The 15,050-nt window shown below is 31.9% G+C and overlaps 1 protein-coding gene across 6 annotated transcripts in view; it reads right to left on the bottom strand.

Moving 5' to 3' along the window:
- LOC108782215 (uncharacterized) overlaps positions 1-15,050 on the bottom strand; it is a 69,828-nt gene that overhangs the window by 2,003 nt on the left and 52,775 nt on the right. For all 6 annotated transcript variants that reach the window (XM_018550427.1, XM_018550425.1, XM_018550431.1 and 3 more), the window contains one exon: positions 329-617. In XM_018550427.1, the coding sequence (XP_018405929.1) occupies positions 329-617 (289 nt within the window). The remainder of the gene's footprint in view (positions 1-328; positions 618-15,050) is intronic.

Below are 15,050 nucleotides of genomic sequence, written 5' to 3'. Positions count from 1 at the left end.
AATTTGTTTTTCTTTTAATTATATTTTCTAATATTTTAAATTAAATTTATTCAAGCTAGAGTTGTTTTTATTTTGTATTATTTTGAATCTTTTATTATTTCAGACCAAGGGTTTGTTCCAGTACAATCTGATTCTAATCTAAATAGTTTCAAACTATTAAAAAACTGCACATTATCTCAATTTGATTATACTGTGCAATTTTATAATGCACAGATTCTTAACAGTGACAAATTGGTTTGAAAACATGTAGAAACAAACACATAAAATATTCAAATTTGTCATTATTCCCTTTAAGAAAATATGGTCACCATATGCACCTATACCTCACCTTTTCGTTAACAGGTTGGTTGCCGGCAGCTTTCGAAGGAGTACCACCTCGTGCACTACCATTCTCCTGACCGGGCCTCGGTGACGAGTTAGCGTGACAATTCGCGGACTTAAGAAGCGGGCTGGTACTCGAGTCGCCAGATTTGCCATCGCATCCCGGTAATGGTGGCGCGTTTTGACCCGGGGTAGGCGTGATCGGTTTTCCACCCTTTATTAACTCGACGATCTCATCGGCTTCCCGGGAGAGATCGCCATCCGGTCTGAACGGATTGTCCCAGCCGCTGTCCGTACTAAAATCAGAAAATATTGTCACATTTAATCTTAATTTCTCTCGTTTAAATAATTCGTGATTAATCGTGATGAGATGTTGAAATTTTTTGGTCACCATAAATGGTTATTGTTTCCATTGCAATTCAACGCAAATCGTTACTCTTCAATTGTACATTAAATATAATACATCGCATTATTTTTCTAAAGACGAACTTATTAAATACTGTTGTTATGCATCTTCTTTATTCTCTATATGCATTTGAATTTCATGTATTAAAGAATTTACTTCTATAAATACAAGAGAACTAAGTAATTTCAAACTTTATATCATTTCATAAAAATTTAATTATTAAATTTAAATAAGACATGTTATTACACACGCACGCACGCACACATATAATGTTTCTTATACACAGAAACACACACACACACACAATATTTATAAAATATTTATAAAATATCTTGTAAATATTTTTGTGGTTCTTATTTTTAAATTGCACAGATCATGAACATTTATCACGAATATCATGAAACATTTTACACAAAAACAGCGGTGTGGCTCGAGATGCGTAGTAGCGTCGTTTGATCGATCGCGCAGGAAAATGGAACATTTTCGATCGCGGGAAGGAAGCGGCATAACAACCTGTTGTGAGAGCAAGCGGTTACGTTACGATTAAGGACAGATTTTGTTTAAGCTGGCCGTTTCAATTTTGTGTTCTTATTCAAATATAGTTGTTCATAAGTTATGGTGTACGGTATTTCGCTAAAGTTAGAAAATGCAATGAAAATATTTAATGAGACATAATAATCCAAGTAAAAAATATTTATTAGAAATATTTTTTTTATTTACTATTTATATAACATTTCAGAAAATGTGTGTGTGTGTGTGTGTGTGTGTGTCAATAGTAATAAATATTTACCATAAATATTCTGTGCTGTCTGGGTATATATCGTTCATGAATCATCCTATATTAGATAATATCGCTGTAATGGTACGTGCTTCTAGTATCTTAATGACGGATCTCGCATAAAAATTGCATTTTATATGAAAAATGCTTTCTAGTACGAGGTAGTTTCTTGATACAGTGTAAAAGATCATGATCGTTAATACGCACTAGGAACAAAATTGTTTCGATGTATACATAAGAGATTACTGATCATTAAATTTTTATATTAAAAAGAAATGTAAAATTGAATAGATTACATATTAAAAAGTAACAATAAATTTTGTTACATTAATAATTAACATTGTTAAACAACCGGTTTAATTGCAATTTTTTCAATTGTAACATTTATTTTACTCATCTAAGCGTTATTTTGCGCACCTAAGCATTTTCTTTCTTAATATAGTCAGCTTAATGAAAACTTTTGAAGCAACAGAGCGTAAGGCCAGCATTATCGATATTGACCTACTTACATTATTGTAATCAGGAAAATAAACTACTCGACTTGACAGAAATCCGATTAAAATTTCTAAAAACATATAGCTATTTAGAAACTTATAATAATATTATAAATCAAGTTCACAATATATCAAGTTCGAGATATGCAAGTTACGAATTTGTTGCTTGCAAAATAAGTAACAATTAAAAAACGAAAAATACCAGCGTTATAGCGGAACAAGGGTACCGTATATTTCGACAACAACAAATGAGCAACAAATTCCTACGTTATTTTTACGTTGATCGGCTTTATTCTATGTATATTATTTCGCTAAATTAATCTTCCTTTAGCGGAACATCATTAAAAAGAAAAAACTAATAGAGCAACAAATTTTTTTCTTTTGCAACTTGTTAGCAACAAATGAGCAACAAATAAAAATGTTAATTAAAATAGATTCTGCTCACTTTGTTCCGTTTAACTTATAAGACGTTCGCTAGTCAAGAGTAGTATTTGCGTTAATGATATCGATTATATTTGTACCGCTCTTAGTTTTATGTCAACAAACTGATATACATATCATTAATTCCGTACAAAAAAAGTTTTTATTATTAATATCCTCAATATTAAACACGTCGCCCTATATATCCCACCCGACCAGTTGCGGGCGCGCAACGAATAAATTGCGCTCAATTGCGATCATGCCGTGTCCGTTGCGCAATGACCGTGACATTAACTTCGTCATTGTGCTGCGCTTAATTGCGCCGTGATGCTCTGTTACTTATTCACGGTAACGTACACATGTGCACGCTGACTTCTGATTATCTAACTTAGACCGTTGAGATTTTAGTTACTCAGTTGTATATTTACATTTGCGAAAGTTTATTCTTCTTTTGTGAACTTTCGCAAATTATTATTCTGAAAATTGTTATCAATATTAAGAGGAAAAGTATTGTATATTTTTCCAAATATGAACACACACACACACACCGAGTATTTAATTTTAACTGATACACTAAAATATCTATAGAATGTTACCATATGTAAGTACGTGAGTAAAAATTTCAACCTTCTCCTGACTTTGACAAAGTCTCACCCAAAGTTAAACCAATGTGTCATGTTATGTCCCCCTTAGTCACATAACTTTTGTCTAAAATTTTTTTTAATATCGCGTGTGTGTATTATTATATTTTCGAGATATTTTTTTTAATGCATTAATTAAAATAAAACACTTGGGGTTTATATACACATGTATATATATATATTTTTTATTTTTAGACTAAAGTTATACGTTTGCTTTTTGAGTTAATAAAAAAGATACTAGAAATTTAGATGTAAGTAAAATCTTTTACGATTTGGCCAATTTCCAACCCAAAGAAAGCTGTTTCAACCAACAGTTTCTTTGGAAAACGATTGACAAAATTTTATCAATAACATAGTGAAGTGATCGGTATAAAAGCACAGATTTTTGAAAAAAGTAGGTGATATACGAAACTACATATATTATCTGTTACCTCAACTACGTGCGAAAGGAGCTTCAGTACATATGGTGCAATATATATTTGTAGAAAGAACAGATTGACAAATAACAGGGCGGTAAAAATTGTTTATGTATGATTTGATCTCTAACTGTCAATGCAAAAATTTATGACAAATTATAAAGTTGAAACTTTATCATTACATATTATATACTGTTGAGAAATTTGATGGTTTATTTCCTGGATTACTGGCTTAATGTTCGTCAGCAATGAGATGGCTGTGTGATGTAATCGACCATTTTGAAATAACGTCTAGACGGATAGGAAACGAGGACCAGCTCAAATTTCCGATGGTGGGATCGATCGCAATCGACCTCCGTAACTTCTTTCCTTAGTTTTTATGAGATTATTCGATCAATCCAAGATAACTTCACTAAAGGCCAAGATTCGAAACATGATTTAGTTTCTCTATCTCTCGCGTTTCTTTTCTAAGAAATGCGACGGCAAGCACCATGAATTACAGTGCAACCAAAAAACTAGCTTTACAAATTGTAATATTTTTACAGAATTAAAATATCCAATAGAAGTTCATTTACTTTGGTACAGATGTCATCTGAGGTTGAAGTTCGCTTAATATAAAACACTTAATATAAAAAGTTTTATAGTTCATAAACATTCTTACTTTATGCTTGCATATTAATTTGTGACAGCCTTATATTTATTATTGCTAGTTGAGACACTTATTAAGTGATTTTTTTTGTTGAGGAAGATTCATTCAAATCGTAGTATGGAGTATCTTACTCCATGAAAAATTGTCGAGTTTTCTATTATAATCAATGAAATAATTTATATGAAATGATTTTTTGCAAATATTAATCACGTTCAACAGAATATTTATTTTGCTATTATTGAAGGTTTTTTTAAAATTATACTTTTAGATCTTTTATAGTTCTATATATTAGCGAAGAAAACTTTCCCAAACATTTGCAAAATAAGCATTCTGCTAAACGCATCGACGATCCAACAGCACAAGATGCCTTGTCGGCTCGTCTACTTACAAAAGTTTTTGTAGTTCGCAAAATTTACGCCAATCTTTGAAAACGAGGTATCACGAGCTGCGAACCGCGAATGATAACGAACCACCTTGATCTCACCGTAGAGATTTTCCAAGCTATGGCAAATCATGCCAAACCGAGGGATCCCACTTTTAATCTCGAATGTCTTTAGTATTTTCTTCGAAGTTCAAATTTTTTAATTCATGTTACAAATCATTAACATGGACATTTATTATGTCTTTTAATTCACAAATAATGACTTAAATTTGTCATGATACATCAAAAATAGCTCCATAATTACAGGCTGCATTTTTTGTCAGATCAAATGTAATTGATATGATTCGGCGGAACGAATAAAAGGAACAATTTTTGGTTAACCCTAGTATAACCCTTTTCTAGGTTTATACAATCGATTAGGAGTTGAAGACCTTCGAGAAGGAGACGTCGCTGTTTGCTCTTTAGGCCGATGCAACGTATAGATTATATGTGTAGTCGAGTAAGGTTACGCGACGATCGAATTTAGCCGCGATTATTCTCGTAATGAAAAAAAGCAGCATAAGAAGACAGAAAGGAGATGGATAAAACGAGAAAAAAGCATAAAAGAGAATAAAAAATAAAATGAATGAAAACGATGAACAAGAAAGGATGAGAAATATCAAGCTGTTATATTATATATTTACTTGATCAATAATTTTTAAGTAACTACACATATAAAAAACGTTACTTTGACATAAGGTAAAATAAAAAAAATATATAATAATAAGAACGCATGCAGATCATTAAATGCTTCATTTAGAAGTTATAGTAAAAAATATAAAATTTGTAAGAATTTATCATTTAAATTTGCATTTCAAAATTCCGTTCGCTCATGTTAATATAAGTTTGGCATCGACGTAATATTGAATTTATTATTATATCACTGTAGAAATTTCGTACAGATTTTGTTTAATTTCTTCAGTTGCATCGATAATATTATATAGGCCTGCGAGGTTTGGTCTACTGAGATGTAGGAGTGGTTTTTGACGTGATTTTTTGTGCTAAATTCGAAATCTCAAAATCCTTACATGCTAAACAATTTTTGTGACTAAAAATTGTCTAGCGCGCGAGCACACACACGCACACCATGTCGGGATTTTGAGATATTTTAACTTAAATGTGCGAAAAAGGCCGCTTTTTATCATTTTCAAATTACGATATAACTTTAAAGCATGAGATTATCCGTTGATTTGGCTAATAAATTTGAATTCCTCATAAAAAATCTACAAAAATGCATATATGTATGTTTCAAAATGGTAAATATTTACAACTACAGGAATTAATTGTATCAATGAATATTCCATGTTTTTTTTAGTAGGCAAGCATCAAACACGCTTCATAGGAATGATTTTTTTTTACACTTTGTATCAAAGGGTTTTTTGGGTCGCTGATTACGCATTTAAAGTCAAAATTAAAAAAAATTGTTATAATTATAATTATTAAGCTTTGAACCACCACATTGAATTTAAAATTTCGAATGTTTAAATTTCGACTTTAAATGCATAATACAGCGACCCAAAAAACCCTTTGATACAAAATGTCAAAAAAATTAGTCCAATGAAGCGTTCTGTACTTATCTACTAAAGAACGTGGAATTTGTTAATACAATTTCTTCCTGCAGTCGTAAATATTTAACCATTTTAGAAAATACAAATGTTTTGCTGTAGGAAACGTGCAAACGTCTCACACGAATTAAAGCGTATTAAAAAAAAAGCTATCTCGCTCTGATGTTATGCAATATTCATGATTATCGGAGAACATTGACTTCATAAGAATTATTGTATAAAACTGGACGCTTTCAGAACATGACATTTCACATGCGGCGAACCGACAGAATATGATACGGACAGGATGCAAACAAAGAAGAAACCGCGATTTCTGGAGTGGATTTAGAAAGGGGTATTATCGAGGATATACTTATGTAATGAAGATGCGAGTGTGCGATTACCTCTCGTTGCCATCGTTGGTATCCTTGGGAACTTTAATTACGTAGTACATGTGGCCGCCGTGGGTGGTCGTCATTTTTTTATTGCGTCCAGCAACATTTGACAGCCCGGCAATCTCTGTGAGAGTTTTCGTCTTCTCTCCTTCACTCTCTCACGCTCTACCGAATGCGAAATTGACTCTCATACATGCCATCGTGCTCTCATCCTTATAAAAATTCGACAGGCTCTAACTAAAAGACAGACCAAAACGTCCCTGCCTCGTCTTCGAAAAAGAACTTGGCTAATTTCTTCACGCGCGCGAGCGAATTTGAACAATAACGTAACACTTTATTTTTAAGCGCGTTTGCAACATCTGTTCTTCCTCTAACTCTTTCTAATGCTCTTTCCCTCTGAGATTTGTCTGTTTCCTTTCTCTCTAAAGCGGAAAGGGAGAGAGAGAGAGAGAAAAGGGGGAGAGTGAGAAGATACATATAGAGAGAGAAGGGGAGAAAGTGGAAGGGGGAGAGAGAGCCATGCGTTATTTTAAGACTGCTCGCTTTGCCAAGAGGAAAGTCTTCCATCGAGTGTTTTCTGTTTTGGCCAATACGAAATAACCTATCGAGTGTTTATTCGACTCTTTACTCTGACGTAGAAAACCAGAAGATAGAATGAACATTATTCGGGACATTTCAAAATTGGCAAGATAAAGCAATGCGTGTTGGTTTCTATCACATCTTGAAGTGCGAAATTAAGTAAGTTTGTTTCTTATTTTCGGCTTTTTAAAAAATTTCTTATCGCCGAATGTATATGTATAATAATATATACAATCGGCGACAAGATAATTTTTTAAAAAGCTGAACAAGAAAAAAAAAATATATATATATATATATACATATATGAAAACACCCTTAAAGTAAACTAGTTACAAATAATAAGTTATTTTTTCAGTAATGAGTGACGTTTCCAGTATAACATTTTCTCTTTAAATGCTTCTTTAATTGTTACTCTATTTTTTTCAATAAGTTATGACGATTTAAATGAATAGTGAATTTTTAAGTCTTTTCTTTAAAAACTAATCTATCATCGCGCTGGTATTCTGCTGCAACAGTTTCAGTTGCCTGCACTTCTATAATAGTTTTTTGGCATTAAGTATGGAAGCATTTTCCATATGAAGATTAAAAGAGTTTACTTTTATAAATTTTTTCACGTTTTATAAATTAACGGAACAAAATGAGCAGAATCAATTTTTAACTAACATTTTTATTTATTGCTCATTTGTTGCTAACAAATTATCAAAGAAAAAAATTTGTTGCTGTATTAGTTATTTTTTAAATAATGTTCCGTTAAAAGAAGATTAAGTTAGCGGAACAATATACATAAAGTAAAGCTGACCGACATAAAAATAACGTAGGAATTTATTGATCATTTGTTACTGTCGAAAGCAGGTTACGAATTTGTTGCAACCCTTTTGTGATGCACTGTATATTTATATATACACGGAGAGAATTTTTTGTCATATTTCACGTTGCAAATTTTTCCATGTTTATAGTAACAATTAAATTTTATTAATATTCTAATCACGACAAACGATCAAGGTTTAGGCTATTTCATTTATATTTTCTGTAATTTTGCTATAAAATACGTTGAAAAATAGCAACACTATCAAGATTTTTCATTTACGCGTAAATAACAACGCTCCTATTTATGTTATGAGTGTAACGCAGCAGCATTGCAATAGTTCTTAAATAACCCGTAAGAAAGTATGTATGTAAGTACAATAATTGAATTTTTAAACGAGGTAGTACAATTTAAGAGCCGGTACAATTCGGTAACTTTATTATTATAAGAAATAACTTAAGCATTTTACTGCTAACTCGGATTCTTGTACAAGATATAAATATAATACAAAAGAAAAAAAAAGTGTACTCTTGGCCTTGAATGATTGTATCTTAAATCACGATATTTTTTACTTCTCAGTTTTTACGTTTTTTGTTTGTCAATGAATCCATCAAAAGCTTATAAAATTCTTTAATGATTGAGTTTTTGTCATATAAAAATCGTGAAAATATCTCAAATAACTTAGTTATGTAAACGTAAAAAAAATCACGATTAAAAGATCACTTATATAATTTATTTTTATTTATAATTTTATTTATAATTATCATGTATGTATAATTTTTAATGTCATTTTAATATCAAACTTTTTACTTCTGCGCAGTTAACATTTACCTATTTGAGGCATTTCCAAGGTTCTCATTTTCGTATGACAAAACTTCAATCGTTAAACGAACCTCGCAAGCTTGTAACGCGGATAAGCTGAGAATTGCTTCCGCCACGTGAAAACCTGGGCTGACTTGTATCAAGAAGCGACCTATTTCAGGAAAGTCTGTGACCCATTTTCTCTTCTCTTCGGCATGGCCGTCGCGCCTAGTTAGGATAGCGTGCGTGTATCACACATGTACTTGTTAGCAGAAATCATTCTTCGGGGATCGTGAGTATGAATAGTTTAACTTTCCACTAAATAACGTGACTTTAGCGTTCATCGTATCTAGATACATAGTATTGCAAAAACTCGTTAATTTGTTCGCTCGTGATGGTATTTTCGAGGATGCGCACAACGGCAGCTTAAAAATAGCCCGGAAATTTACACGTTGAGTCAGCATCTTGAAGTAGATCGCATTCTACTCGCGCTTTTGGATTTAAGAAGGTTCGAGTCACTGTTTCGCCATTCTCGTAAAAAATGCATTAAAAATTAAAACACACTGTAGAATAAATATAATATTCAACATTAAACGATAATATTTGGCATTAAATAAATGAAAATAAAAGAAATTTTTTTTTTATAATAAGTACAGGTTAACAAAATAATTGAAGAAGACAATTGAACGATTGTCTACAGTCAGTACTAAATGAAAGATTTTATGTTAGAAAAGAAAGAGAGTAAAAACACGATCGTTTCAGGATTGTGACTTGGTTGTGCAACTAGTTGCCTAGTAGAACACGAGCAGTATCGATTTGGCACTGTTTACGTATGTCGTATGATTTCAATGACTCCTTGACGAAACGGCACGCGAATCACAAATTGCAGAAATCAAGATAAGTTTTGAAGTCTAAAAAGAACATTTCGGCGTTACATTTGGACAGAGACAAAGATCGGTTATCATTTATTTTTTATTACACAGTTACGAAGAAAAATGAAGTTTAAAACGGTGCATTCTGAGCCATAAGACACGAAAGCAGAACGCGAGCGTTTTCTTGAAGTCTTTGGAGGGATTGTCCGTAACTCATTTAAGATTCATTCATTTCCGACGATGCGTAACACGCACAGAGACTTCTTCTTTGTGAATGGAACTCTGTCAACCAATTAACGCATGCGCGCCTTTCATATGCAGGGACACTCCACTTATCTTCATTACTCATTGAATTCATCGTTGAATACTTTTCTCAAGTTCTCACGAGTAGTAACTATATATGAACATACATTTTGAACGATTACAAACATAATTAGGTATTTATAATTGATATAAAATAGAAACTATTATATTAGCATCAAAATTTCTATACATATTTAATAGCTATGTTAATTTATAAGGAGATATCATTTAAAAAGTAAATTAAAAATATAATAGAAAATTAATGATAAACTTGTAGTGTGTATTTACAATTTCAAATACTTTAATAATAATAATTCAAAATAATTTATTTTATTATAATACTACTTATATAAAGTAATATAAATAACATCAAAAAGATAATAATAGAAAATATAAATAAGACATAGTAAGAAAAAAATAAAGTACATATGTGTGTAAATCTTCATTGTTTTCCTATCAAACTATAATTGACTTCTATTATTAAATAATATATTAATTGAAATTATTATATATATATTGATTAATATTTTCAAATAGAGAAACTTTCTCTTATATAGACCAAATCACCTAACGTGTTCTCAACGTTCCTATGAACTTTCTCATGTACATATGAACTTTTCTGCTCAAAATACCTGTCCCCGGCGAAATATCGACCTTTTCTTGACTCGTGACATCTCTATGTGTCCCTAGTCGTCAATGAATAGACTATCAGCCGTCTGAGTATAACTTGTGAAAAAGTTAGTGTGAGGTATACCATCCCAAAGGGTTAAAGGGTCAAAGGCGGACAGAGAGGAGCGGAGAAGAATGCCGCGCTTTGTCACTCACGATTTCGTCATAGCAAAAGCAACTACTGAGCAAGTTTTCATGATGATTATATACTATATCAAGCCATGTGACATTTTCAGGCTCCCGATTAACGGCCGGCACGGACTCGCCCTGCCTAGCTATCTGCCTGCTTTGCTTATCGTTTAATGACGTGTACCTTAGCTCTTACAGGGTACATAACGCTTCTTTTCCCTTCGCGTTCAACGATTATGGGGGTTATACGACTGGGGTGAAAATATGGGTCATGGCTGATCTCACATAGATATACTGGGTGTTTTATTTTAATTGACACACTAAAATGTTTTTCAAGAATGAGATCAATTGTGAGATTGAAAAAGTTTCAGATAAAAGTGATCCGGTTTCAAGGACGTATTTTGGTCACATTGCTTTTTTTAGACGAAGGCGCCAAAAGATATAATCATCTCCACTTTTTTAAATAGAATTATATGATTTTTTTTATATGATATGATTTTTCTAATTATTCTACATATAAAAGTATTAAGATAGAGATATCGAAACATCAATAGTTTTTAAGTTATTTCACACTTTATTCTGGCTTACGCGCGCGCGCGTATTGATATAAAATATTAAATATATCTAAAATTTGTAACAATCGTTAACCTTAATACTTAAATGCCTATATTTTTTAAAGCAACTATGTGTTTTCTTTACACCAATCGATTCATCTCATTATTTTATTAACACATCGATGTTTTTGTGCTTGAGGATGTTTGGATCATAATTGTGTAAAATTACGGTTATTAAAACTTTTGTATTAAATTTTTAACATAATGTGATTATTATTTCACACAATATAAATAAAAAATATTAATGATTTGGAGCCAGCGCGAAAGATATAGCGCAATAATTAATTCTTCTTAAAAAGTTTAATTTATTGCAAGTAGTTGAGAAAAAAACAGATTTCTCATCTCTTTCCAATTCTAGAATTAGAAAGAAATAAGAAATAAGTTGAAACTTGGTTAAGAATTAACCGTGAGTTATGAAATTGGACCTTAAACGTAAGATAAATTTTTCAATTATGTAGAATAGAATTCAGATTTATGACTAAAATTATAGTAAATGTGATATCTTATTTGTAGCCGAAATTTTGAGCTACACAGAAAATCTCAAGGAAAAGAGAATTGTTAACAAAGGGCAAGGGAAAGAGCATTATGGACCCGACCTAGTTTCGCGATCTGTACTGTGCTACTGGTTATAAGGTCACGTAGCATGGGGAATACGTGCATGCGTTTGCGCTGCATGTTGTCATCACGGATTCATCATGTGCGACTGCGTGATCGACTTCACGCACCTGGACCAGGCTCCCTGCGGTGCTCACAGGTAGAGCGAATATGTGTATGAGAGGGAGAAAGAGAGAGATATAAAGAGAAATGGATACAATACTCGATTAGCCTTCCATTGTAAAATATCTGAGATGGCTATGCTTATTGCGATGATAAGTTTAGTGTGTTCAAAGCTATACCTTTACTACTTGAAACCATTGATCCGTCGAGATTAAAGATTTACGACTTTACTTAATTCAAAACAATTAATAAACGTTCTATAAAGGAGAAAATAGTACCAGTAGAAATGTTGTCCTTATAAATTTTAAACTAACAAATGTACAAATTAAGACACGTCAAGATATTTTCAGTTTTGAAAATCAAAAAGAGACAAAATATCGAAATCTTTAAAATATGCTTGTTTAAGAATTTCATTTACCTCCAATAAGTACGAATTTTTCGGTAAAATCGTTTTCTGTGATAAAAAATTCAATTCTTTACAGATAAGAATGTTTAACGCTATATTTATACCATTGTCGTAGCTCAACGATCATTACAGCAGGAATATAATCTATTTAACAACGTTTATTTGCATTTATCGACGAGTAATTGATAATTGACGGTAATGCGAGAACCTGCACACGACATGAAATTTATTGTGAAGAAATTTAATGGAGATCAACGAGATGGAGAGCATGCGTTATTTAGATGAGGAGGTCGAGGGCAAAAACTTATGTCATAAGGCTCGACCGGTCTGCCCGCGCGGTTACGTCTCAATGCAAGATTAAACTTCTACACGCCGCGCGCCGTGTCAATTTATTGTGATTAATTTTGGAACTTTCAAACTTTTATATATTATTTATAAGAAGAGAGAATTACCATTTATTCTGAGATCTTCACGACATTTAATAAATTTAATTTCATTACCGAGTCTTATTAGAAAAATCACTTTGAAGAGATCTCGTTAAGTAATTAAAAATAATTTCTCGCGTCAGTAAAATCATAAAGCAATTTAGTTAAATTAACAAAGTTATACCGTATGTGATCAAAAAGAGCTCAATTGCTTATGAAAATATTAACAGGAACATTCTGATCTATTTTACATCACGAGCGCCGCTCGAAGCGCGCACACATCTATGAGGATGTTATTATTATCCTGTTTGTGGTAACGGCGCGTTTTTCTCACACATGCGACGAGAGAACGAAGACTTGTTGAAAAATTTACGCCACGATCACCGCCATTGTTTCAACCTACTCACTTCTTCGAGATACGTCTCGTTGCATCGTTTTACGCGCGACACGCCCTCGTAAATATGCTTTTAGTCTTTATGAACGTGAGACGGTTGCTCGAAAGCAAATGCAATAAAACTACATACCCAAGGGGGCAGAGTTGCTCTGAACATAATTGTAGAAGCCTTCAAGAGCTGACTCGTAAAATAACATTATTGTAATGAATTAAAAAGTAATTTCTTCAAATTAATATGAATAATTTGAAATTTTTTTATAAATCTTCAAGATTTATTAATTCTTCACGGAAAAGATTACCACGATATATTAATATACAGTAATTTTACAAGATAAACAAAATTAATATGACCAGATGCATTAGACTAAATAATAATTCAAGACTCGCTTGACGATTGTCCAATATGGTTAATTCATGTTTCTACGGTTATTTAGGCAATTGGGTGATTACGACGGAGATTTTGTATCCCGTAAGGTTCTAAACTTTCCTAATGCCTGTTCTACGATAGGGTCGCAAATCGTAAGCCGTAAGAAATTGGCCAATCACAGTTGAACATGAAAAAAATAATCGACTATGACCGATTAATTTCTTACAGCTTGCAATCCTACTGTAGAACAGGGTTAAGGCAGGTCACGGTTTTCGAAGACGAAGTTCTCCGGCCACAATCTTTGACATGTTTCGGTTCGACATGGACGCATTCGGATTACCCTGAATTTCGCTTCGCGAGTCTCGCAATTCCTAAGGTAAATGTACTAGTTAGACATGATCCAATACGTTCAACAAAGTGGTACAAACTTTTAAATATATTAAGCTTTTAACGATATACGGCTCTAAATAAATTTGTTGTTTATAAACATTTAATAACAAATTAATTTAGAATCGTACATATCATTAAAAGCTTTATACACAGAGAGAAAAAAATGGTTGGAATAACCATAATTTAATTATATATATAATTTATAGCTAATTTTTGGGACAACCATAAATTTATAATTGTTTTGACTATATAAATTACAGTAACCAAAACTCTAAATTATAATCATAACGACCATAATATATTGTTACCACATGTAAATAGTAAGCGAATATTGAAAAAATGGTTATTTTCATTGTAATTATGATTGCAGTTACTATATAAAAATGGTTATTCTATTTACCATCCATATTTCCATACTCTATATTAATATTTAAAATTATCATAATTTATAGTACAATTTTTGTACCGTTTGATAGATATACATATAAGATCATTGTTACTAATATTATAGCAATAATAACTATAAAAATGATGCTCCTAACTATAATTATTTTACTATATAATTATAGTCACAAATACGATATACTTTTCTCTCAGTGTACATGAAATATTTTATCATTTTGTCCAACAATTGGTTCATGTCAACTAACTGATACATTTACCTTACAATATAAAGTAGAAAATATGTTCGTAAAAGTAGCGGCTTTTTAAAGCCAATTTAAAAAACGAGTTGAGCATTGACCTTTAACCTCGAACACGATATAGTATACATTCAGTTGGAATAATTGAATATTGAAGTCAGTTGCTCATAGTTAAAACAAAGAAAATGGTATAGACATGTAGTATAGGCGCTAGAAATATACAGATAAAAGCAAGATGGCACGCGGAAAAGTCAATAAATGCAAGCGATTGAATATTTTCCGTTCTTTTGAAGAAGATCGGATTCGTACGCGTGAGTTTTTCTCTTCGTATATTTTTCATTCTGTTTGCCAATATAAGACAATTTGCAAGAATTCAATATTACAGTATAAATAAGCACAAAATTGCGTGTCAGATTTTTGTGAAGATAAAAGAGATTCATTTGCCGATTAAAT

This window comes from Cyphomyrmex costatus, unplaced genomic scaffold, assembly GCF_001594065.2.
Source record: "Cyphomyrmex costatus isolate MS0001 unplaced genomic scaffold, Ccosl1.0 scaffold97, whole genome shotgun sequence".
Lineage (NCBI taxonomy): Eukaryota > Metazoa > Arthropoda > Insecta > Hymenoptera > Formicidae > Cyphomyrmex > Cyphomyrmex costatus.
Note: the sequence above shows the minus strand (reverse complement) of the source record. Positions and strands in the feature narration are given on the sequence as shown.